Source organism: Sorex araneus, chromosome 3, assembly GCF_027595985.1.
Source record: "Sorex araneus isolate mSorAra2 chromosome 3, mSorAra2.pri, whole genome shotgun sequence".
Taxonomy (NCBI): domain Eukaryota; kingdom Metazoa; phylum Chordata; class Mammalia; order Eulipotyphla; family Soricidae; genus Sorex; species Sorex araneus.
Genome location: NC_073304.1, coordinates 186,576,576 through 186,598,558, shown reverse-complemented (window position 1 = coordinate 186,598,558; position 21,983 = coordinate 186,576,576). Strand labels below are relative to the sequence as shown.

At 45.6% G+C, this 21,983-nt stretch overlaps 2 protein-coding genes across 2 annotated transcripts; one reads left to right on the top strand and one right to left on the bottom strand.

Annotated features, from left to right (window-relative positions):
- The first annotated feature begins 3 nt into the window (after positions 1–3).
- On the top strand, positions 4–5,713 carry CXCL16 (C-X-C motif chemokine ligand 16). Its single transcript, XM_004605213.2, has 5 exons — positions 4–743; positions 1,058–1,196; positions 1,414–1,520; positions 3,661–4,092; positions 4,791–5,713. Exons 1-5 carry the CDS (start codon positions 662–664, stop codon positions 4,826–4,828), a joined length of 798 nt encoding a protein of 265 aa, XP_004605270.1. The 5' UTR covers positions 4–661; the 3' UTR covers positions 4,829–5,713.
- On the bottom strand, positions 5,072–7,488 carry MED11 (mediator complex subunit 11). Its single transcript, XM_004604918.2, has 3 exons — positions 7,338–7,488; positions 7,075–7,205; positions 5,072–6,102 (listed from the first exon to the last, which is right to left on the bottom strand). The coding sequence occupies exons 1-3, from the start codon at positions 7,420–7,422 to the stop codon at positions 5,965–5,967; spliced, it is 354 nt and encodes a 117-aa protein (XP_004604975.1). The 5' UTR covers positions 7,423–7,488; the 3' UTR covers positions 5,072–5,964.
- Positions 7,489–21,983: the final 14,495 nt, after the last annotated feature.

Sequence of the window (21,983 nt, the reverse complement as noted above, 5' to 3'; positions counted from 1 at the left end):
GGTCGGCTGCCCGAGCCCCGCGGCCGGGCCTTCCGTGGCCACGCCCCCGTGGTTGCAGGGACAGCGCCCGAGGCCACCGTGGAGGTGGGGCTTGGCGCGCGCACCTGCCGGCTGGCTTGTCTGGCGTCGGACCACTGGACTCGAGGCTGCCGGTCCTGACCCTTGGCCGGGAAGCGCGCGTGTCTTGCAGAGTAGGGGATGCGGAGAGCCGCTCCTCCGTGTCCAGGTAGCATGGTCTGGAGCCAGAGGCGGCCAGGGTATGACTGGCATTCTTCAAGTCATTCCCAGACCCGCCCTCTCCAGGACTGGCAGCCCGAGTTTCCTTTCGGTTTCTTTAAACAGTCTTGGGGACCGGACACTGCGGGATCCACGCCGGGGCGCGGGTGGCGGAGCTCCGCCTCTGGGGGTTCCCCTGCGGCACCCCCAGCCCGCCGCCCCGACTTGCGGCAGTGCCACCGACCGCGCCTGGGCCAGCGCCGGGAGCCGGGAGGGGGGGCGCCGCCACCTCGCGCTCCCTCCTGCGCCCACCGCACCGGCGCCGCCGTCTCCCCAGCCAGCCTCCTCGGGGGAAGCGGGGCAAGGAAGCGAAAGTCATTGAGAAACTTGTTTGATTTCACTCTCTGAACCTTCTGGGAATCAGTCTGCGGCAGGCGGCGCTGAGATGGTACAGGGCGGGGGTCCTGGTGCCTACAGGACCGGTCTCCTCCTCGGTCTCCTCCTGCTAATGCTGCTGATTTTGCCAGGTTCGTCCAGGGGCTGGGCTGGCGGTCCTGATTCCCGAATCCTGGGAAGCGGATAAGGCCGCAGGTTGAGTTGGATTAAGTGGGTACAAGCTCACCAGGGTGCTCAAGTCAGAAGGACCAACTAACTCCCTGAGGTTGGAGGCAGACATCCGGTCCTGTGGAATGATGGATGGCTTTGGGGGAATGTGCCTGTGGGCTGAATCTGGAGGTCGATCCCCAGGTCTAGAGGAGAGATTGTTTCGGGCTGGGTATTGGAGGCTAAGTAGTAGTTCCCCTTGGTGGGGGAATCAGCTGACCGCCTCTATCCTGCTTAGGTAATGGGAACGAGGGCAGCAAAGCTGGAAACTGTTACTGCATGAAAACGTTTTCTTCAAACTCTCCACCAACCGCTGACCAGTTGAAGGCTTTGAGAAAGCGACTGGAAGAGTACAATCAATGCTTTGGCTATGCCAGGTAGAATCAGCCATCCCGCGCAACCCTTTTTCCTTCGTGTGGTGCCGCCACGACCCTCACAAAATAGAGAAATTGTCACTTTCCCTTCCGGTCCCACCTCTCTGGACTTTCCCAAGGCGGCAGAGACACGCCAGGTGGGCGGTGACTCACGACTTTGGAATGAGGAACAGAGGTGGGGCCGCAGGAGCGGTGGCTGAGGCTGGGTCTAACTCCACAGGTTCCGCTTGCGTCCTCGGTCCAGTTCCCAGCCCAAGTTGTACTCTGTGTGTGGGGGCAGCCAAGACCCTTGGGTGCTGGACTTGATTAGCTGCTATGAAAAAAAAGGTGAGCAATTTCTTCTCCTCCCCAGGTTCTGTCTTGAGGAGTCAGGGACCTCACCTCCTTGCCTCAGCCCTTTCCCCCTATCCCTAAGAATCCCTAGGACCATCTGATGTTGGCCAAAATACTTTCACTGAAGTTCTCCTTTTCCAGACATTGTTCACCACCATTGTCAAAACTGTCAATTCATCTCATCACCTGTGCTTCTATTTATTCAAGATTTTTCTTGAATCTGAGACACTATTTTTATTTTCCAAAAATATATCCACCACCCGGCTGGAGAGATAGCCCAGCGGGTAAGGTGTTTGCCTTGCACATGGCAGACCCGGGTTTGATTCCTCCGTCTCTCTCGGAGAGCGTGGCAAGCTACCGAGAGTATCCCACCCGCATGGCAGAGCCTGGTAAGCTCCCCATGGCATATTCGATATGCCAAAAACAGTAACAAGAAGCAAAATTGATGAGCAACGAGATGACAGTGATAGAGATATCCACTAATTTCTACAATATTTTCTACCTTAAATATTTTATATATGTACATAATAGAGCAAATATATCTTTATTTGCAGTAACTTTGATTACAGTAGTTTACAGTAAGTTACAATTTGTGTTCAATCTATATTTGCATTATTGAGCATTCATCTGCTTAGCCATCCCGTGAGCATCAGCCTATTTTTCAATGTATTTCCAAGTGAACTGCTGGCATGACTATTTCATCTCCCAGCATTTTGGCATATATATTGTTTTGTTTTGTTTTGGGCCATATCAGTAATTAAGGCTTACACCAGGCTCTGCACGCAGGGCTCACTCCTGGCTCTGCTTAGAGGAACATATGGGGTGGCAGGACTCAAACCCGTGTCAGCTGAATGCTTACCCACCTTACCCACTGTACTCTCTTCAACTCCAGCATGTATATTATTATAGTCATTGTTATTATTTTTAGTATGTTTGTGGTTTGTTTTCTGATTTGGGGGCAACACCTGGCTTTACTGAGAGCTTATTCCTGGCTCAGGGATCATCCTATCTGGCTTGGGGGACCATATAGGGTGCCAGGCTATCAAAACTGGGCCGACTGCCTGCAAGGCATGCACCTTACCTGTTCTATCTCACCAGCCCCCAAAGTTACTTTTGAAAAACTTAGTTTAGTTAGCAACTTCTACTCAATATCTGTGAAGTCACAAATTTAATGTATAGTCTCTTTTTTTTTCCTTTCAAGTCACTAAAATTTTATTTTGTGTTCCACCTAAAGTTGTCTTCTCTAACAGTAATTTGTTTTTCTTTTGGATCACACCTGGCAATGCTCAGGCTACTCCTGGCTCTGCACTCAGAAATTACTCCTGGTGGTGCTCAGGGTACCACATGGGATGTCAGGGATTGAACCCAGGCTGGCCTCGTGCAAGGCAAATGCCCCGACCTGCTATACTACCGCTCCAGCCCCTGTTCTAACATTAGTGGGACACATACTACCCTTTAGATTGCAGAGATCCACATAACGTCTTTCCGGTTACCTTGACTTTTGGCACTAAAATTATCTCTGGGGCTGGAGAGTACAGGGACTAAGGCACTTACTGACCCTAGTTTGAATCCCTGCTGCACCGCTCTCCCCCTGCTCCCTCCCCCCCCCCAGTACTCTAGAGCACAGAGCCAGAAACATGTCCCCTCTAGACCATCTACCTCTGGCCCCCATCAAATAAAATAAAAATAAAATCATCTCCATTTTACATTTGAAAGAAATGAGGAAATGAGACCCAAGATAGCTGAAACCAGGGGCAAGGTCAGAATGGTGACTTTGTAGCAGAGCTAGGGTTCCAGCCAACCCAGGTCTCCTAACCATCCAGTTCAGAAAGCAACTTGGGGAAGAGGAGAGAGGACAATGGGCGGAGTGCAAACTTTGTATGTGGGAATGCCAGTGACACCTCATTATCCTTACCCTCCCCCCCAACTCCCACTGGATATAGTCCCAAACCCAAATGACCAGAGCAAGCACAGCCTGGTTCCATGTGACAGCTTGTTCTTTCTTTCTACCTTTTCCCTCCACACTTGCCTTTTTCTCCTGCTCCTCCGTCTTTTCTTCCTGTTTTCCTTGACCTACTACTTTCCCTCTACTTGTTCGTTTATAGCCCTGATTCTTCACTTCTTGCTTTTCCAGAATGTGGACATCACTCCCAATCCCAGAGTATGGCTCGCCAGGAACATTTACTTCCACCCAACCATCAGGTTCCTGAGTCCACAGAAAAGACATCTTGGAATACCAGCACTCCTACCCAGACTGCCCCATCACCCACCCTGCAGTCTACTCAGCAGCCCACCCTGCCGTCTACTCAGCAGCCCACCCTGCCAGCAGCAACACCATCCTTCGAAAAAAATTTCACTCATAATAGTGAAACCACAACTTCCACGGTGGGACCAAGTCTGCACGCAGCACTTGAAATTAGGGAGCAAGAGAAAGGAAACAAGGGCTCTGCAGCCGGGGCGTCAGCTTTGGTGGCCGTACCATCCCTGTTGGGAATTGTCTTCATCCTCACCATAATCATCCTATATTTGAAATGCAAGAAACAGAAATCACGGCACGACTCTCCAGGTAAGCTGATCTTCTTCTGAACCTCTTCTGCAGAAACCCAGAGACTCCCTGACAGGCATCCTACTACTAGCTTTTCAGTTGGCTCAAAAACTGTTCTAGGTTAATATGAGACTAACTGCACCACAGACTACAGGCAGAGGGAAGAGTTAGCCAGAGACTACAAAATGGTGAGAGAAGGTACCATAGTTTCTGGGACCAGTGCTTGGAGCAGCTACAGTAGGCTAGTGGGAAATAAAGCTATGGAGGAAGGTGGAAGCCATTCACTCAATTCATAAATCTTTGAGTTTTTTTTGGGGGGATGGGGTGGAACTGTGCTCAGGGTTTACTTCTGGCTCTATGTTCAGGAATCACTCTTGGCAGGGCTCAGGGGACCATATGTGGTACCTGAGATCAAACTGGAGTCTGCCTTGTGCAAAGCAACCCCCCACCCCCACCCCAGTATGATCTTTCTGCCTCCCTCTAACCTCCATCTCCCGCAGTCCCCTCTATGAGCCTTTCCCAGTTCATGTTATCATATTCTTTGTCCTCTCAGAGCTTACTTCTGACTCAGCACTCAGGGATCACTCCTGGTGGGCTCAGGGGACCACATAGGGTGCCAGGGTTCAAACCCAGGCTGGTTGCACGCAAGAAAAACACCCTGTCCACCATACTATAGCTCCAGGCCCTAAAGCTCATCTCTTAACTTTTCTCTTTTTCAGATTTAGAGCTCCCCTTGGCACCAGATTCCACTGCTTAAAGAATGGAAACCTGTGAGGCTGGCTGATTTGTTCAATACCATGGGCATTTAATTCTTCAACCTGAAAATGTGACAAGATATAATAAAACTGCCCTCAACTTTCCTGATTTTTCTCTTTTGCATGATCATGTTGGATGTTGCTTTACAAAATAATAATACCTTGGACAAATTCTCTTTTTAACTTATTTTACTTATTATTATGTTTGTGGCCCACTTCTTTTTTTCTTTTGCTTTTTTTTGGGGGGGTCACACCCAGCGATGCTCAGGGGTTACTCCTGGCTTTGCACTCAGGAATTACTCCTGGCATGCTTGGGGACCATTTGGGATGCCGGGGATCGAACCCGGGTCGGCCTCATGCAAGGCAAACGCCCTACCCGCTGTACTATCGCTCCGGCCCCTGTGGCCCACTTCTGATCATGGTGAGGTGATGTATGGGTCTGTGGTATTAGGGAGTACCTAGGGACATACCACACTGTGCCTAGGTGAGGCATGTGGTCCAGGGAATCACTAAGGACTTCATCACATGGTGGCCATGTACTCTACCATATGAATTATTGACTCTGCAGAGACTGGTCTCATACCCTTATCCCTTACCATGATTTCTGGTACCAGCTTCTCTGTTGGTGATTCCCCTTTGTCCTAAGTCTCTCCATACTACACCAGATATTCCTTCCCAGCTTCAAACCTCTCCTACCCCAGCCCCAAAGTGAAAAACTGCTTTTTTCTACCCTTGTTCCTTTAAGGCTGCCAGTCTCGTTTTACTGCCTTGAATCCCTTGTATCACCCAGCGATACATACCCCAGTGATTGTGTGAGCCCCTTGTTTTTATGTTATTGCTTTTATTATTAAAATCCTTGGTTTTCTTCCAATGATGGATATGAGAAAGTGGTTCTGGTGTCTGTATCTTCCTCTCCTGACCGAGCATGTCCATGAAGTGCAAAACGGAGTCTGGTAAAGGAGCCAGGGTGTCGTAGTTCTGGGCAACTTGGTCTTTGTTTCCCATTTCCACCTTTCGTCCTCATTTACTCTGATGAGCTGGGCATGGATGTGGTAGCCCCTACTCCCCATCATACAGGTCTCCGGGTTCTGTCCTGGGGTAAAGGTGGCACACCAAATTCTTGCTCTGCATCTGTAGTCTAGCTTTCTAGCATCTGCTCACAGGTTCGGGCCACGTCACTGAGTTTGAGGCAAGCATAGTCCACACGCTTCAGGGCCATCTGACAATCCTTTCTTGAAGAATAGCTGGAGCCCTCATGGGGCTGCCCTGTGGCCACCTACAGAACAGTTAAATTTATCAGTGAAGCATCACTTTGTTTACCCAGCCCCAGGTCAGACATCAGGTCTCTTGTCTCATTTCTTCCCTGAGTTTAAATTATTTATGCTACCTGGTGGATGGATGACCTAGGGCAAATCACTTAACTTCTGTTAAGCTCATTCATAAAATGGAGGTGACAATAATTTTTTTTCTTTTGTTGGGTCACACCTGGCGATGCACAGGGGTTACTTCTGGCTCTGCACTCAGAAAATACTCTTGGTGGTGCTCGGGGGACCATATGGGATGCTGCGGATCGAACTTGGGTTGGCCGCGTGCAAGGCAAAAGCCCTACCCACTGTACTACATAGCTCCAGACCCAGTAATTCTGTTCTTGAGTTGTAAGATTCAGGATCATAATGCAGTATCCAGTACTCTATAAAGTATCAATAAATGGTAGTTATATAAGTGCTGTTTTAATGACTCCTGAACTTTCTCCATCCAGCTCCTTTTCTCAGAATGTAGACTTCTGGAGTTCTGTGGGGGTTTTGTGTGTTTGTTTGTTTGTCTTTTGTTTTGCCACACCCAGAGGTGCTCAGGTCTTAATCCTGGTCAATCCTGGCTCAACTCCTGTTGAGCTCAGTGAACCACAGGGATGTGGCAGATCAAACCCAGGAAAGGCATGTGCAAGGTAAGCGCCCCTGCCTGCTGTGTTATCGCTCTATCCCATGGCCTATGAGTTGTCTGCCACTACTGTCAGAATAAATTTCTAACTACAAAGTCTCATGGTTTGGGCGTCTCCCAGAAGTTCCCCAGCAGGTGGCTCCAGTCATTCTACCCAATGAAGAAGAAAGAAAACAGCCCTGGGAGAGAGTGGTCACCCCTTCCAGCGAGAGTGGAGTCGTATTGGGGGTAGGGAGGTTAGTGTTAACAGATCCAGGGGGCAATAACTAACCACCTCCCAGGCTAAGGTACAAAACTATGCAGCACCTACCTGGGTGAGGTAACGGATCTGAGCTGACAGTTCTGCCTCTACATGTTGCACCGACGCCATGAAGGCTGCTGCCTGCCGGTCTAGGAGCCGCTCATTGGTTTTTTCTTTGGACAGTTCCAAGATCACGGTACCTGCCAAACGGAAAAGGGGGAGTTACCGTAGCCAGTCCAGTCCTTGCCAGGCCCAACCTTCCCACCACGAGTGCCCTGGTCCCGCCCCACTCCTGCTGTCTCTCCCAGCTCTCCGGTTGTCGTTTCCCGAACCTGCATTCTGAAGAATGGCGCCGATTTCCCGTTCGATGTCTTCTAGGGCGCGCAGTCGTTCGTTCGCCAAGCTGTAAGTAGCCATGGTCGTCTGCTGGGTTTGCTCGGGCTGTGAGATACGAACTCTCGGGCACGGAAACTGCTGCCGGCCTGCGCCTGCGCAGGGCGTTCTCGAGCGCGGAAACCACAGTTCCCAAAATGCTCCGCGCACTATCGCGTTTTCTCTAGTCCCCCCCGGCGAACTACAACTCCCAGGGTGTGCTGCGCGAGCCCAGGTCTAGACCGTCACCTCACTGAGACCACCTGCGGTGAAAGGCTGTCTCGAAGATACACCCTAGCCAGAGACCCTTTAGATTTGTGCACGACATTCTCTTGCGGTCTACGTGTAATTTCATTTTATTCATTTATTATTATTATTATTATTATTATTATTATTACTGTTATTTTGCATTTTGGGTCACACCCGGCGATGCTCAGGGGTTGCTCCTGGTAACGGTGCTTGGGGGACCATATAGGATGCTGGGAATCGAACCCGGGTCGGACTCGTGCGAGGCAAATGCCCTACCCGCTGTACTATCGCTCCAGCCCCATACGTTTAATTTCTCCAGCAAGAATTTATTGAGCGTCTGCTGAGTGCTAGATGACGATGACGGGATATCTGGGGTCCCCCTAAACTGGACAAGTCCGGACCCTCTGTCTGCCGACCGCATTCCACCGTCTATCAGGGCCGGGGGAAGCTTGACTAGGTGAGTGCTAGGTTATTCGCCTTAGCGCTTCCCTTTCGACAGGACCCCATCTGGTACATAGACTAGCCGCACATTCTCACATGCTTGACTCTTGCCTGTCTCTGGTTCCTAGAATGTGGTGGGAGCCGGCGAAACAAAGAACAAAGCGACGAAATAATAGTAGTGGGATACATAGTTTGTTAGAGAGATGCCCAGAGTGTAACATTAGGAACTCTTAGAAAATTCTGGGAGGAAGTGCTGCTTGAACTGAATTCTAAAGGGTTAACATGGGGGGAGGGAAGGGCGGGGAGGAAAGGGCGCTTGCCTCGTGCTGCCGATCGGAGTTAGATCCTGGCATCCTAGTCCTACAAGGTCCTCGGAGCATCGCCAGGAGAGATCCCTGAGCACAGCGCACGAGTAACTAACCCCTGATCTGAGCATCGCCGAATTGTGCCCCTCCCCTTCCCGCCCCGAGGCATCCATGTAGGCAAATAAGTGGTGCTGAGAAGCACCTATTCATTTGGAATTCAGCGAGGGATTCAGCGGGACTGGAATGAATGGGGTGTGGTGGTGAATGGTTAGGTGTCACTGGAATCTGGAGCTAATCAGGAAAAAGCTTGCAGACTAAGTAAATTGGACTTCACAATAAAGACATTTTGGAACTATTGAAGACTTTTTCAAGAAGTATGTTATGACTATTTTACCTTTTTGGAAAGATCAGTTGACAACTAATGGAAGAAATGCAAACAAGTTGCACAGGGAAAGCAAATGAAGAGAGACTTTCAGTAAACTTGAGGGTTCTATCACTTGCTTTCACTTCCTAAATCCTAATAAAACAATGATAAAGAGATTTTCTGAAATTAATAGTGAATCTGAGAGTACAGCAGGTAGGGCACTTGCCTTGCACGCTGTTAACCCGGTTTCAGTCCCTAGGACCCCATATGGTTCTCCAAGTCCCACCAAGAGTGACGATCCCTGAGCACAGAGCCTGGAGTAATCTCTGAGCACAGCCAGGTGTGTCTCCTCCCACCTCCCCACCCCAAGTTAATAGCAAAATTTCATACTGAAATTGAAAAACAGAAGAATAAGTGGTTACTAATTAAGCCAATAGTGAGGAAAACTTAGAAGTCACTTGATTTACCTTAAATTGTGGTATCAGGTACCATTGTGGTGTAGGTGATATTTTGCTATTTGGGGGCATACCTAGTTCAGTGCTAAGGGTTCAAAGTGGTGACTGGGATTGAACCAGGTATTTTGCACACCAGAGGCTTAATTTCAATCTCCTGCATGCATGGTCTACTGAGCATGAAGATCAGGGGCCAGGAGTAGCTCCTGAGAGCATCTGGGTGTGGCTCCAAACAAACAAATCAAATTAGGATTCTTTAAAATGGTTAGGCTCATCTCCTTTACTTTGGCAACTACTCTCCTCTAACTCATCTCTCACTGGAGGGTTTGTTGTTATTATTGAAGATGGAAAACAACCTTTGGCATGGAAAGCACCTGAGCATAGTTGTAATGAGAACAGATTAATTAAAAAAAATATTTACTAAGTGGGGGTTTCTAGAACTCTGGTAATCAGGGTTATACTTTCCAGGTCAAAGATTGAGACTCTTAGCTGGCGCCTTTTATTAGTTAGAAAAAAAGGTCAAAAGAAAAAGATCACCCCATATTGAAACCCAGAGTTGGTAAGCCCCAAATCTGTTCACAGATCTCTAGTCAGTCATCTTCTTAGCATCTCACTTGTAAATACCTTAAAAGTAACTTTTCCTGCTTGCTCTTCAAGCCAGTATTCTCCCTTAAATGCTTATCTAGCTTCCTTGTATCTGTGTTTCTTTGCTTGTTTTTCCCATTCTGGAGAAACCTGTGTCCTTTCTTAAACACACACTTCTCTTTGTCCCCACACATCTTTTTTAAGTAAATTTCAATAAAAATGATCTTGTTTCACTGAAAAAAAGCTGTTTTTTAACATGAAAGGCAGAAACCAACATAAATGGAAACAAACAAAACAATAAAGTGTAAACTTTTTTTTTTGGGGGGGGGAAATAGGGGGCATACCTGGAGTGCTAGGGATATTCCAGGTTCTATGCTTGGGGATTGCCTCTGTAGGTGGTTGTGGCATCTATAATCAAACCAGGGTGCTGTACGCCAGGCATGTGCCTTAATTCCTCTTACTATGTCTCTGGGCCCTAGAGAGTAAAACTTAAGAAACAAAACAATTGATGATTTTAGATAAGATATATTAAAGATTTGAGTCCAAGGAAGTACACTTGAAAAGCAGAATCTTGAGGAAGGAATGAAAAATGTCCGGGTTGGAGCAATACTACAGTGGGTAGGGCACTTGCATATGACCAACCCAGATTTGATCCCAGACATCCCACATGGTCCCCCTTGTGCCACCGGGAGTAATTTCTGAATTCAGAGCCAGGGGTAGCCCCTGAGCACTGCTGGTGTGACCCCAAAACAGGCAAACAAAAAAAACCACAAAACAAACAAAAAAAAGAAGTAGCAAAGGATTTTGAAAGTAAGGGCCAGAGTACATGCTTTGCCTGTGGGAGTTCTGGGTTCAGCATCTTGGTCCCTGAATGCTGCCTTGTTTCTAAATGAGCACTTGTCATGCATGTGGGAGACCTGGGTTTGATCCTTGATATCGAACAATCCCCTAGGCATCACTGGGAGTGACTCCTAAACACTGCCACATGTGGCTCAAAATTAATTTTTGAAAAAATGGTTGAAACTCAAATCAAGGTATTTTCAGCATGGATAGCAACGTAAAGAAAATATGGTATTTAGTAAAAACAAAGATAAGAATTAGAGAATTAGTCTCAAAAATTTAAATTCTATGAGACCAGAGAAAATAAAGAGAAAGAAAGGTCTGGTACGTCCAGATTCATTAAGTTCCCAACATCCACATGAGACATCAGAATACTAGGCTCAAAGAACAAGTCTTGCCAAAGCTTTCCTTAGAGAATACAGACTGCATGCTCCTCTAGCAATTGGCAGGCAGAGTGGTGCTGGACCTGTAGTTAGAGCTAGAAGACAATAGGGCATTGTCTTTAATATTATGGGGGAAAGTGATTAACTAGAATTTTGTCGTGCAGCTGTATTAGGATGACTGCTAAAAATGCAATGTTTGGAGGCTGGAGAGATAGCTCAAGTGGTAGTGCACATCTCCTGTGTTAGATCCCTTGAATTAGATACCTGGCATCAGATACCCTCCTGAGTGCTTCTGGGTGTGTCTCCGATATTCTTCAGAAGCACTGGACCAAGCACTGCAGGGTGTAGCCCAATGACCCAACAAAATAGAAGTTAAAATTTCTCATAGAACAGTTAATTCAATGTGTTTCACAAATCATTCTGGGAACTGGGCCAGCAGTGATCTCTGCCATCCTTTTGGGTCTTGACTCAAAACTGAATTGCAGACGGGCAGCAGGGGTGTCACCTAGGATAGAGCTCTTTCAACATTTTCCACTCTCCTTTGCCTGAGAAATATGACATGAGCAAGTGCTGCCAGAAACATCTTGGATGTATTGTGTGCTTAATTTTTTTGAGTTTGGGTCACATGTGGTCCTATGCTCAGGGGACTATATATGGTGCTGGAATTCAAACTTGCTTCAGAGCCACAAACCTAGAGGCAATTGCCTTAACCTTTGTACTATCTCTCTGGTCCTTGAATTAATTTTTGGTCATCATTTATTCATAGATCTTTTGGTGTTACCAACTTTTTGTGCTCCTCTTCTCATTCTATTACATGATCCCATACGGGGTTGTGACCTACACTTTAAGAAACTAGGAGTGGTCTGCAGAGATATTATAGTAGGGAGAGTTTTTGCCTTGCCTGTGACTGACCTGGGTTGAATCTCTTAGCATCTCATATGATTCCCTGAGCTCTACCAAGAGGGATTCCCAAGTGAAGAGTCAGAGTAAATCTTGTATACTGTTGGGTATAGGCCAAACTGCAATCCCCTTTGTCCTCCCTCCCCCTCCCAAGAAGCTAGGAACTTACTAGAAATAGAATCTCTGCTTCACCCCAGGCCCACTGAGTCAGTATCTATTCAAAGGTTACCAGGTGATCTATATGCAGTAAAATTTGAAAAACTCCTTGAGGGCAGTGTTACTCAACCTTCTTTTGCACAGTAGCTCTTCCTGTCTTTGTTTCCTTCCTATGGTCCCTATCCTACTGTTGGCCTCCTAGTCTTGTGCTATGTCCTCACCCCCACCATGTGTGATTGTCACCTTTAGTTCCCTTGAAATATCGGAGGTCAGGGTGTATATAGCCCCCAGTCTAGAACTACTATTCTTGGGCATTGTTGTCTGCAGGAGTTGCTGCCATTCATGGATAGCAGTTGGCAGAAACAGGCAAGAGAAAAGACAGAGGCATACCTGGCTCAGAGGCCTGGCTAAGAAGCTGCCCATGAATTATGTATATAGTCTCCCCTACATTTATGATTCTGAGGAATCTAGTCCTGACCTAGAGAGCTAGCTACTGTTCTAGAACCATGAAAGAACAGATTTTAAGGAATATCTAGACTCACAGTAGCCTAATAGAGATTAAAGACACTCGATATGTAGAGATCTCATATTTCTCTCCCAAGTAGACTTTTTCAAGATGGTATTGGAGTTGGATGCAGAAGAGGAAGGAAGGGATAGAGGAACTAAGGTCTTCAGTTCATCAGAGGTGGACAGAAGTGCTGGTTTTAATGAGTAAAGGAAAATGCAGGCCAGGCATGAAGAGCATCCACTTCCAAATACAGCAGATTGGAAGATGTTTCTCCAAGGAAAGTAATGGAACTCTTGTTCTGCATACATTGAGAGGAAATATAGTCTTGGGTGGAGGGAACTCCACTCTGTGCAGTGGTGCTTAGGGGCTATTCATGACTCTGTTCTTGGGTGTTGCTCCTGGTAGAGCTCAGAGGACCATGTGGGACTGGCATTGAAATTGAACATCCTGCACAAAGCAGATGCTCAGCCTTTTGAGCTGTCTGTCTGGCTTGAGATACAGATTTTTGGAAGACTGTTTAGAATTAACTTAGAGATAAATTAAGAGAATAAAAGAATTTTGGCAGTGCTGGGGATCAAACCCAGAGCCTTACACATATAAGGTTCCACCACTGAGCAACATTCTCAGACATAGAAGAATAAAATTAAAAAATAAAAATTATTCAGGGAGGGACTGGAAAGTAAGATAGCAGGTAGGGCACTTGTCTTGCACCCGGTAGTCCTGGGTTGCATAGACCATATGACATCACATATGGTCCCCTGAGCACTACCAGAAATGATTCATGAGTGCAGAGCTAGGAATAAACTGAGCACTGGCAGGTGTGGCAAAAAAAAAATAAAGCAACAATATGAAACAATAATAAAACAAAAATTCGTGGAGGAAGAACAAAGGTGTGTGCAAGTTGAGAAAGTAAATAATTAAAGAAGTAAAAACCATGTGACTCAGTCATAGGTAGATTTTGCATATGCATAATAAATCAAATACTGAATACCAATCAAACTCCAGATTACCATTCTTTTAGGTGTATAAACTGTGGGGACACATGGAAAGTGTTTCATGGTGGGATAAAGGGATCATATTATAGAGCTAAGTCTTCACCTCAGGTTGTAGAAAGTCTAGATGGTGCTTAAAATGAAAATTAGAAAGTGACACAATAAGGGGCTATGATATGGTTCAAGTAGTATAACACACATCTAGCACATGGGGAATTGATTCCTAATATTTCACAGTTCCTAAGCCACTCCAGGAAGTGAACCTCTAATACCAAGCCCGGAGTGGGAATAGTCACTGAAGACTGCTGCATGTGACCAAAACAAACAAAAAAGAGAGAAGTGTGGTCAGGTGTTCAAATCCCTGGTATCCCATTTGGCTCCTGGCAGCTCTGCTATATGAACTTGGCAGTGCAATCCTGGCAGCTCTGCAGTTTGAACCCGGCAGCTCTACAGTCTGCAACCCCATTTCTGGTTGCACTGAAGCCAGGGATGTGTGGCAGGGTGTGTGAGCACCACAAAAATGGAGTGTGGGGCTGGAGCCACTCCATTATAGCACAGCGGGTAGGGCATTTGTCTTGCATTCGCCCGGCCTGGGTTTGATTCCCAGCATCCCATATGGTCCCCTGAGCACCGCCAGGGGTAATTCCTGAGTGCAGAGCCAGGAGTAACCCCTCTGCATTGCCAGGTGTGACCCAAAAAAGCAAAAAGAAAAAAAAAGGAGTGACAACTAGGGTAGAGGGAGGTGTTTAACTGGGAGAACTAGATGCTAAAAGGTGATAAAGTGTTATGTGTGAAACACTATCAGCAGGAGTACTGTAATCCACAGTGCAAAAAATTTATAAACTGAAAAAAGTCCCCCTCCTGGAGTAATAGTACAGTGGATAGGATGTTTGCCTTGCATTTGGTGTCTGAGGTTCAATCTCCGGCATCCCAATGGGTCCTCCAAGCACGGCTAGAAGTAAGTCCTGAATGCAGAGCCATGAGTTACCCCTGAGCATTGCTGGATGTGGCCCCAATCTCTCACTCTGCGCCCCCCCCCCAAAAAAAGAAAGTGCATATTGGGGCCGGAGCGATAGCACAGCGGGTAGGGCGTTTGCCTTGCACGCGGCCGACCCGGGTTCGATCCCCGGCATCCCATATGGTCCCCCAAGCACCGCCAGGGGGTAATTCCTGGGTGCAAAGCCAGGAGTAACCCCTGAGCATCGCTGGGTGTGACCCAAAAAAAAAAGCAAAAAAAAAAAAAAGAAAGTGCATATCATAGAGGTACACTGGTGGGTGGGAGGCAAATGGGGGTATGGAGGAAATTTAGTGGAGGGAAATGGACACTGGTAAAGATTGGTATTGAAACAACGTATGACTCATAGTAACTAAATTTAAAAAAAGATAAATAGTGTGGCAAGCTGGGGGCTCGAGCGATAGCACAGCAGGTAGGGTGTTTGCCTTGCATGTGGCTGACCCGGATTTGATTCCTGGCATCCCATATGGTCCCCTGAGCACTGCCAGGAGTGATTCCTGAGTGCATGAACCAGGAGTAACCCCTGTGCATTGCCAAGTGTGACCCAAAAAGAAAAAAAAGTGTGGCAAGCCTTGCAACTAAAGAGATTAGTATCACAGACAGGAAGTGTGACCCCTGGCAAGCACATGTATGAGCACTGAAGTGACCCCAGCAAGCTCCATAACCATAATTGTGTCCCTCAACTCAGAACAAGAGCCTTGTGAGCATGTGCAAGCACAGTGACAGAAGTGCAGACCACAATGAGCACCATGACCAGGCCTGTGGGAAACCCTTGCTCATAGCACCAGCAGTGAGGAGTGAGGGGCAGGGAAGGAGGGGAAAGAAATGCTAAAATTAAAATTACAAAGCTTTAAAATGGGACAGGAGAAATAGTACAGTATTAAAGTAATAAAATAGGACAGGAGAGAGTACCAGTGGGCAGGGCCTTGCCTTGCAAGCAGCCAACCTGGGTTTTATCTCTGGTACCTGACATGGTCCTCCAAGTACCACCAGAAGTAATACTGGGAACACAACCAGGAATAAGACTTGAGTACTGTTGAGTGTGGCCTAGTCCTACCCCCAAGTAGCAAAATAAGCATGTATAGAGATAAATAAGTCAAAGAAACATATAAAGAAGGTGAAAGTTTCTGAGGAGATACCTCTGAGGAGGAAATTATGGATAAACGAGTCTGCTATTTATTATTCTTTGGGGAGGGGTGGGGATTTGGGCAACACACGGTGGTGCTTAGGTCTTATTTCTGGCTCTGTGCTCAGGGATTACTCCTGGCAGATGTGGGAGACCATATGGGATGCTAGGGATCGAACCTGGGTCAGTCATATGCAAGGCAAATGCCTCACCTGCCATACTATTGCTCTGACCCTGCTCTTTATTTTTTATTTTATTTTATTTTATTTGGATTTTGGGTTATACCTGGCAGTGCTCAAGGGTTACTCTTGGCTTTGCACTCTGGAATTCCTCCTAGATGTGCACTGGGAACCATATATGATGCCTGGGGTTGAACCTTAGGTAGCCTGGGAGGCAAGTTCCCTACTTGCTATACTATCACTCCAGCCCCTGAGTTTACTCTTTATTGTTATAGTTCTTGTTTAGTCCTGAAACGTTGTGCATATATAGCATTGAAAGTAAAAACCAAATAAAAATGAGAAGTGATAGAGGAAATAGAGATATATTTTGTTGTGATGTAGACCTAAAATGGAGGTACACTTATTTATTTATTGGTTTTTGGACCACACTGGCATGCTTATAACTTAACTCCTGGCTCTGGATTCAAGGTTAACTTTTGGTGATGCTTAAGGAATCAGTCATGTGGTACCAGTGATCAAACCTGTGTCAGCCATGTACAAGGCAAGTGTCTTAACTCCTGTACTATCTCTTCAGCCCTGCCTTGCTTTCTTTAATGAAAGATACCTGTGTGGACTATTATTGTTATTTTTTGTTTCTTATGGGGTCATATGTGGTAATGTATAATGGGTGTGCATGTGTGCACGTGTGTGTGTTTGTGTGTATGCAATATTAGGGATTGAAACCAGAATGTGGCACATGTAAAGCATATATTCTGCCACTTGAACCACAGCCCTGACCTTGTTTATTGTGGAGGAAAAACCTATAGTGAGGTCAGAGTTGAATGGGAGGGGGGCGACTTGATGAATAAAGGACTCAGAAACAGGAGGGAAACTTGGTAGAGGAGATAACTGTGAGTTGGAGGGTTTTAAAAATTTTTTTGGGGGGAAACCACACCTAGCAGTGCCCAGAGCTTACTCCTGTTGCTGTGCTTAGGGATCACTCCTAGAGTACTCAGGGTACCATATCTGGTGCCTGGGATCTACAGTTGGCAGTGTGCAAGGCAAGCAAGCCCCTTAACCTCTGTGCTGCCTCTTGAATTAGAATATATTAATAGTGGTTGTGTAGAACTGGTGTACATGTCAGCGTTTGTAAGAAGTGGGAAATCGAAATAATTTCTTCCTTGTGCCCTCAATCTGTGAAAACAGAAGTTTTTCTTAGTAACAGAAGTCACTAAGAATGTAAGGAGAGGTTGGAAAATGAGTGAACAGGTGGGAATAAGAAAGGGAGGTGAAAGGAGATGTAAGGAAGAACAAAGAATTGTTAGGTTTTGAGGTCCTTGCCAAGGTTAGAGACAATGTTTTTAGTGACCCAAATCTGCACCCAGCACCTAGCAGTGTTGTATAGGCACTTAGATATGTTTAATAGTATTAATTAACTGGGAAAGTTAATAGGGTTGTGTGATTTTTTTCCTCTGACCTGTGTTGGAATGGAGAAGGGTGGGATGCTGTTTGGACAGAGTTTGAGAGAAGGTATTTTGAAAGGGGAAGAATTTGAGGGTGCTGATGAAATAATGACTGATCAAAGAATCTGAAAAGAAAGGGAAGTGTCAAATTCTGAGAAGATAAAAGGGCTAAGAACTTTGTGAAGAAAATAAGAAGCCATAAAAATGGACTATATTAAAACAAAATTTGTGAGTTATTAAAAATACTACAAACAGGGCCAGAGAGTCAGGTATAGTAAGTTGGGCACTTGTCTTGCATGCCATTGACCCGGGCTTGATTATGGCTGCACGTATGCTCCCCATGCCCCAAAACCCTATCAGGAGTGATTCTTGAGCACAAGGAGTGATCTTAGTTGTGGCACACACACACAAAAGTCAAATGTTAAAAAACACTTTATTTTGTTTTTTTTTAATTAATTTATTCTTTTATTGAATCACCATGTAGAAAGTTACAAAGCTTTCAGGTTTAAGTCTCAGTCATACAATGCTTGAATACCCATCCCTTCACCAGTGCACATATTCCACCACCAAGAATCACAGTATACCCCCCCCACCTCCCCGCCTGTGAAATTGATAAATTTCACTAAAAAAAAAAAACACTTTAAGACAAGCAAAAAACTTTAAAACAAGAGGTGATTGGGGGTCAAAGAAATAGTACAGTGAGTAAGGAGCTTGCAAACCCAGGTTTGATTCCTGGCATCCCTCATAGTCCCCCAATGCCCCCCTCAACAGTGATCCCTGAACACCACTAGGCAAGCCCTGAGCACCACTAGGTGTAGCCCCAAACCCAACTCTACCACCACCACTTAAGAAAAGGAGAAGTGATTGTACATTGTGAATGTATTAAATGTCAGTGACTTGTATACTTTAAAATGATTGATTTTTGTGTGAACTTTATCTCAGTAAAAGGGAAAAAAACCTTCAAAAACTAATTCTAAAGACAAATGAAAAATTGGGAAAAATATTTGCAAATATGTGTGACAAAGGATAAAATTTGGGGGGGGTGCTTTTGGGTTCACACCTGGAGATGCTAAATGGTTGCTCCTGGCTCTGCGCTCTGCGCTCAGGAATAACTCCTGGGAGTTCTCAGGGGACCATATGGGATGCTGGGGATCGAACCCAGGTCGGTCGCATGCAAGGCAAACACCCTACCTACTGTACACACACACATACACACATGCTTGGGCTACCCCCTGGCTCTGTGCTCAGGGGTCACTTTTGGTCATGCTCAGGGCGCCATAGGCTAAGGGAGATTGAACTGTGTTTGGCTGTATGCAAGACAAGCATCCTCTCTCTCTTTCTCTCTCCCTTCTCTCTCTAACCCTCTATCTGTATCTCCCTCTCTCTCACTCTCTTTTGTGGGTATGGGGCACACCCGACAATTCTCAGGGATTACATCTAGCTCTGAACTCAGGAATCATGTCTTGTGATGTTCAGGGGACCATATGGGTTGCTGGGGATTGAACCCTGTTTGGCGGGGTGCAAGGCAAACACCCTACCTGCTGTACTATTGCTCTGGCCTTGAACTATCTATTTTAAGATTGTTCTATAGATAACTTTACATGTACAAAAGCATTTATCTTCACAGCAATTATTGTAGCATAGTTTGAATCAACTGAAGAGTGAATAGCCTTCATAAGTATTTGCAGGAAACTGAGAAAAATAAATGATTCTTCTATCAATAAAAAGCTCTTTACAAGAATGAAATAGCCTAAATGTAGAATAATAAGGATGTTTTTACAGCTATCTTAATGAGGGGATAAGGCAAAGTGTACTAAGAGTGTTCATAGCATACTACTGTGTGTATTGAAATTATGGGGACATAGCTTTACATATGAGTCTGAAGAATGTCTTAAAAAATAACCAAAGTTGGGGCTGGAGTGATAGTACAGCGGGTAACGAGGCTGACCTGGGTTCAATCCCCAGCATCCCATATGGTCTCCCTAGCAATGCTAGGAGTAATTCCTGAGTGCAGAGCCAGAGTAACTCCTGAACATCGCCAGGTATGATTCCAAAAAGCAAAATGTTAAAAGAAAATAGCCAAAGAGAAGGTGAGACTATTTGTCTTTGGGAATGAGAAATGGGAGCTGAAGACAGCCTTCTTTTCATCGTTCACTATAATTTTTTTTTCTTTTTTCAAATAATGAGTTTGTCTTACCTTTTAGAACATGAAAAATGTAAAAAAGATGTTGTTTTTTAAAATTGTGTGCCAATTTAAAACTCAGATTCATTAGTATCTTCCTAAAACCCACTGAAGGTTGGGGCTGGAGCGGTAGGACAGTGGGTAGGGTGCTTGCCTTTCACACGGTCAACAGGGTTCAATCTCTGGCATTCCACGTGGTCCCCTGTCTACCACCAGGAGTAATTCCTGAATGCAGAGCCAGGAATAACCCCTGAGCATCGCCAGTTGTGGCCCCCAAAGCACAAACAAACAAAAAACAAACAAACAAACAAAAAAACCTACATAGGTTCAAGACTCTATAGTATCTCGAAGAGGATTCTGCTCTACCTGAGAAGTTTGAGATTCAAGAACCAAAGGTCAAGGAGTAGGTTCATGGGAATCAGAATGCTGGTGGGTCATTGGTAGCAAGTTATACTTAAAGTAGCAGTCATTTTGACACACATTCAAAAGAACAAAAGCAACCAGCGCTGGCGTGGATGTAGGGAAAAAGGGACGCTCTTTCACTGTTGGTGGGAATGTTGACTGGTCCAGCCTTTCTGTATAACAATATGGACAGTCCTTCAAAAACTAGAAATTGAGCTTCCATATGACCTCGCAATACCACTTCTGGGAATATATCCTGAGGACGCAAAAAAGCACAGTAGAAGTGACATCTGTACTTATACATTCATTGCAGCACTGTACACAATAGCCAAAATATGGAAACAACCCGAATGCCCTAAAACAGATGGCTGGTTAAAGGAACATTGGTACATCTACACAATGGAATACTATGCAACTGTTAGGAGAGATGAAGTCATAAAATTTGCTTATAAATGGATAGACATGGAGAGTATTACGCTAGGTGAAATGAGTCAGAAAGAGAGGGACAGACATAGAGGGACTGCACTCATTTGTGGAGTATAAAATAACATCACATGAGGCTGATACCCAAGAGCCAGGAGGATTGCCCCATAGCTGGAAGACTGCTTCATGAGCGGAGGGGAAAAGGCAGATGGAATAGAGAAGGGATCACTAAGAAAGTGATGGCTGGAAGAACCAGTTGAGATGGGAGATGCATGCCGAAAGTAGATAATGGACCAAACATGATGACCTCTCAGTGTCTGTGTTGCAAGCTATAATGCCCAAAAGTAGAGAGAGTATGGGGAATATTGTCTGCCATTGAGGGTGGGAAAAGGGGGGGTATACCGGGGATATCGGTGGTGTGGAATGCACTGGTGGAGGGATGGGTGTTTGATCATTGTGAGATTGTAACCCAAACATGAAAGCTTGTAACTACCTCACAATGATTCAATAAAATTTTTTAAAAATTAAAAATATAAAAAAATAAAAAATAAAAATATTAAAAAATTAAGTAGCAGTCATTTAAATGCATTGTTTTTATAACTTAAGAAACAGCTCTTGGGTAGTGGGCACTGGTGAAGGGATTGGTGTTGGAACAGTATACATCTGAAACTCAATCATAAGTATCTTTGTAACTTTGTAATTCACAGTGATTCATAAAACAAACAAACAAACAAACAAAAAACTCATTTTTATTGTTGTTTTTAGGATACACCTGGCAGTGATCAAGGATCACTCCTGGTGAGCTTGGAGGACCATATGGGATGCTAGAGATAGAACCTGGGTCATTCCCATGCAAGGCAAGCACCCTAACCTTTGTACTATCTCTCTCTTCTGAAACAACTCTTTTTTTCCAAATCTTATTTTCCCCCTTTTTTGTGATGACTGGGAGGGGGTGTGTGTCACATTTCTTTAGTTGCAGGGCTTGTATAAATGATAAAGAGCAGGGTGTGCAGGGGATCAGGCCTTTATTTAGCACACTGCTTGGGGTAAGCAAGGTCATAGGCATATTGGCAACACTAAAGCCTGTGGGTAAGTAATGACTTTATTAGATGTCATGAACTATAATAGATGGAAAGGCCTGTGTGAGCTGCTCCATCTTCCTCTCCAGCCTCATTTGGAACTTTATTCCTGGCTATCCCTGATTCAACCTCTCTGACCTCTTTTTTTTTTTTTTAATTTTTTAGTAGTGAATCACTGTGAGGTACAGTTACAGATTTACAAACTTTCCTGCTTGCGTTCCAGTCATACAATGGTTGAGTACCCATCCCTCCACCAGTGCCCATTTTCCACCACCAATGGTCCCAGTGTCCCTCCCACCACCCCCACCCCGGCTCTGTGGCAGGGCATTCCCTTTTGCTCTCTCTCTCTCTCTCTCTCTCTCTCTTTCTCTCTCTCTCTCTCTCTCTCTCTCTCTCTCTCTCTCTCTCTCTCTCTCTCTCTCTCTCTCTCTCTCTCTCTCCTTTTGGGTGTTGTGGTTTGCAATAGAGTCTGACCTCTTTCTGTCCTGAAGTGTGTTCTGTTCCTTCCTGTCTTTACACATTGCCCGGAATGTTCAAATTCCTCCTCATCTTCCAATTCTCTATTCAAAGGTCACTTCCTCTG

Bases quoted from the DNA above. Each gene is read 5' to 3' on its own strand.
- CXCL16 (XM_004605213.2), top strand. From the start codon at position 662: ATGGTACAGGGCGGGGGTCCTGGTGCCTACAGGACCGGTCTCCTCCTC. The intron at 744-1,057 runs GTTCGTCCAGGG...TATCCTGCTTAG, and splicing joins AATGCTGCTGATTTTGCCAG to GTAATGGGAACGAGGGCAGC. The intron at 4,093-4,790 runs GTAAGCTGATCT...TCTCTTTTTCAG, and splicing joins ATCACGGCACGACTCTCCAG to ATTTAGAGCTCCCCTTGGCA.
- MED11 (XM_004604918.2), bottom strand. From the start codon at position 7,422: ATGGCTACTTACAGCTTGGCGAACGAACGACTGCGCGCCCTAGAAGAC. The intron at 7,206-7,337 runs GTTCGGGAAACG...TCCGTTTGGCAG, and splicing joins CGCCATTCTTCAGAATGCAG to GTACCGTGATCTTGGAACTG. The intron at 6,103-7,074 runs GTAGGTGCTGCA...ACTGTTCTGTAG, and splicing joins AGATCCGTTACCTCACCCAG to GTGGCCACAGGGCAGCCCCA.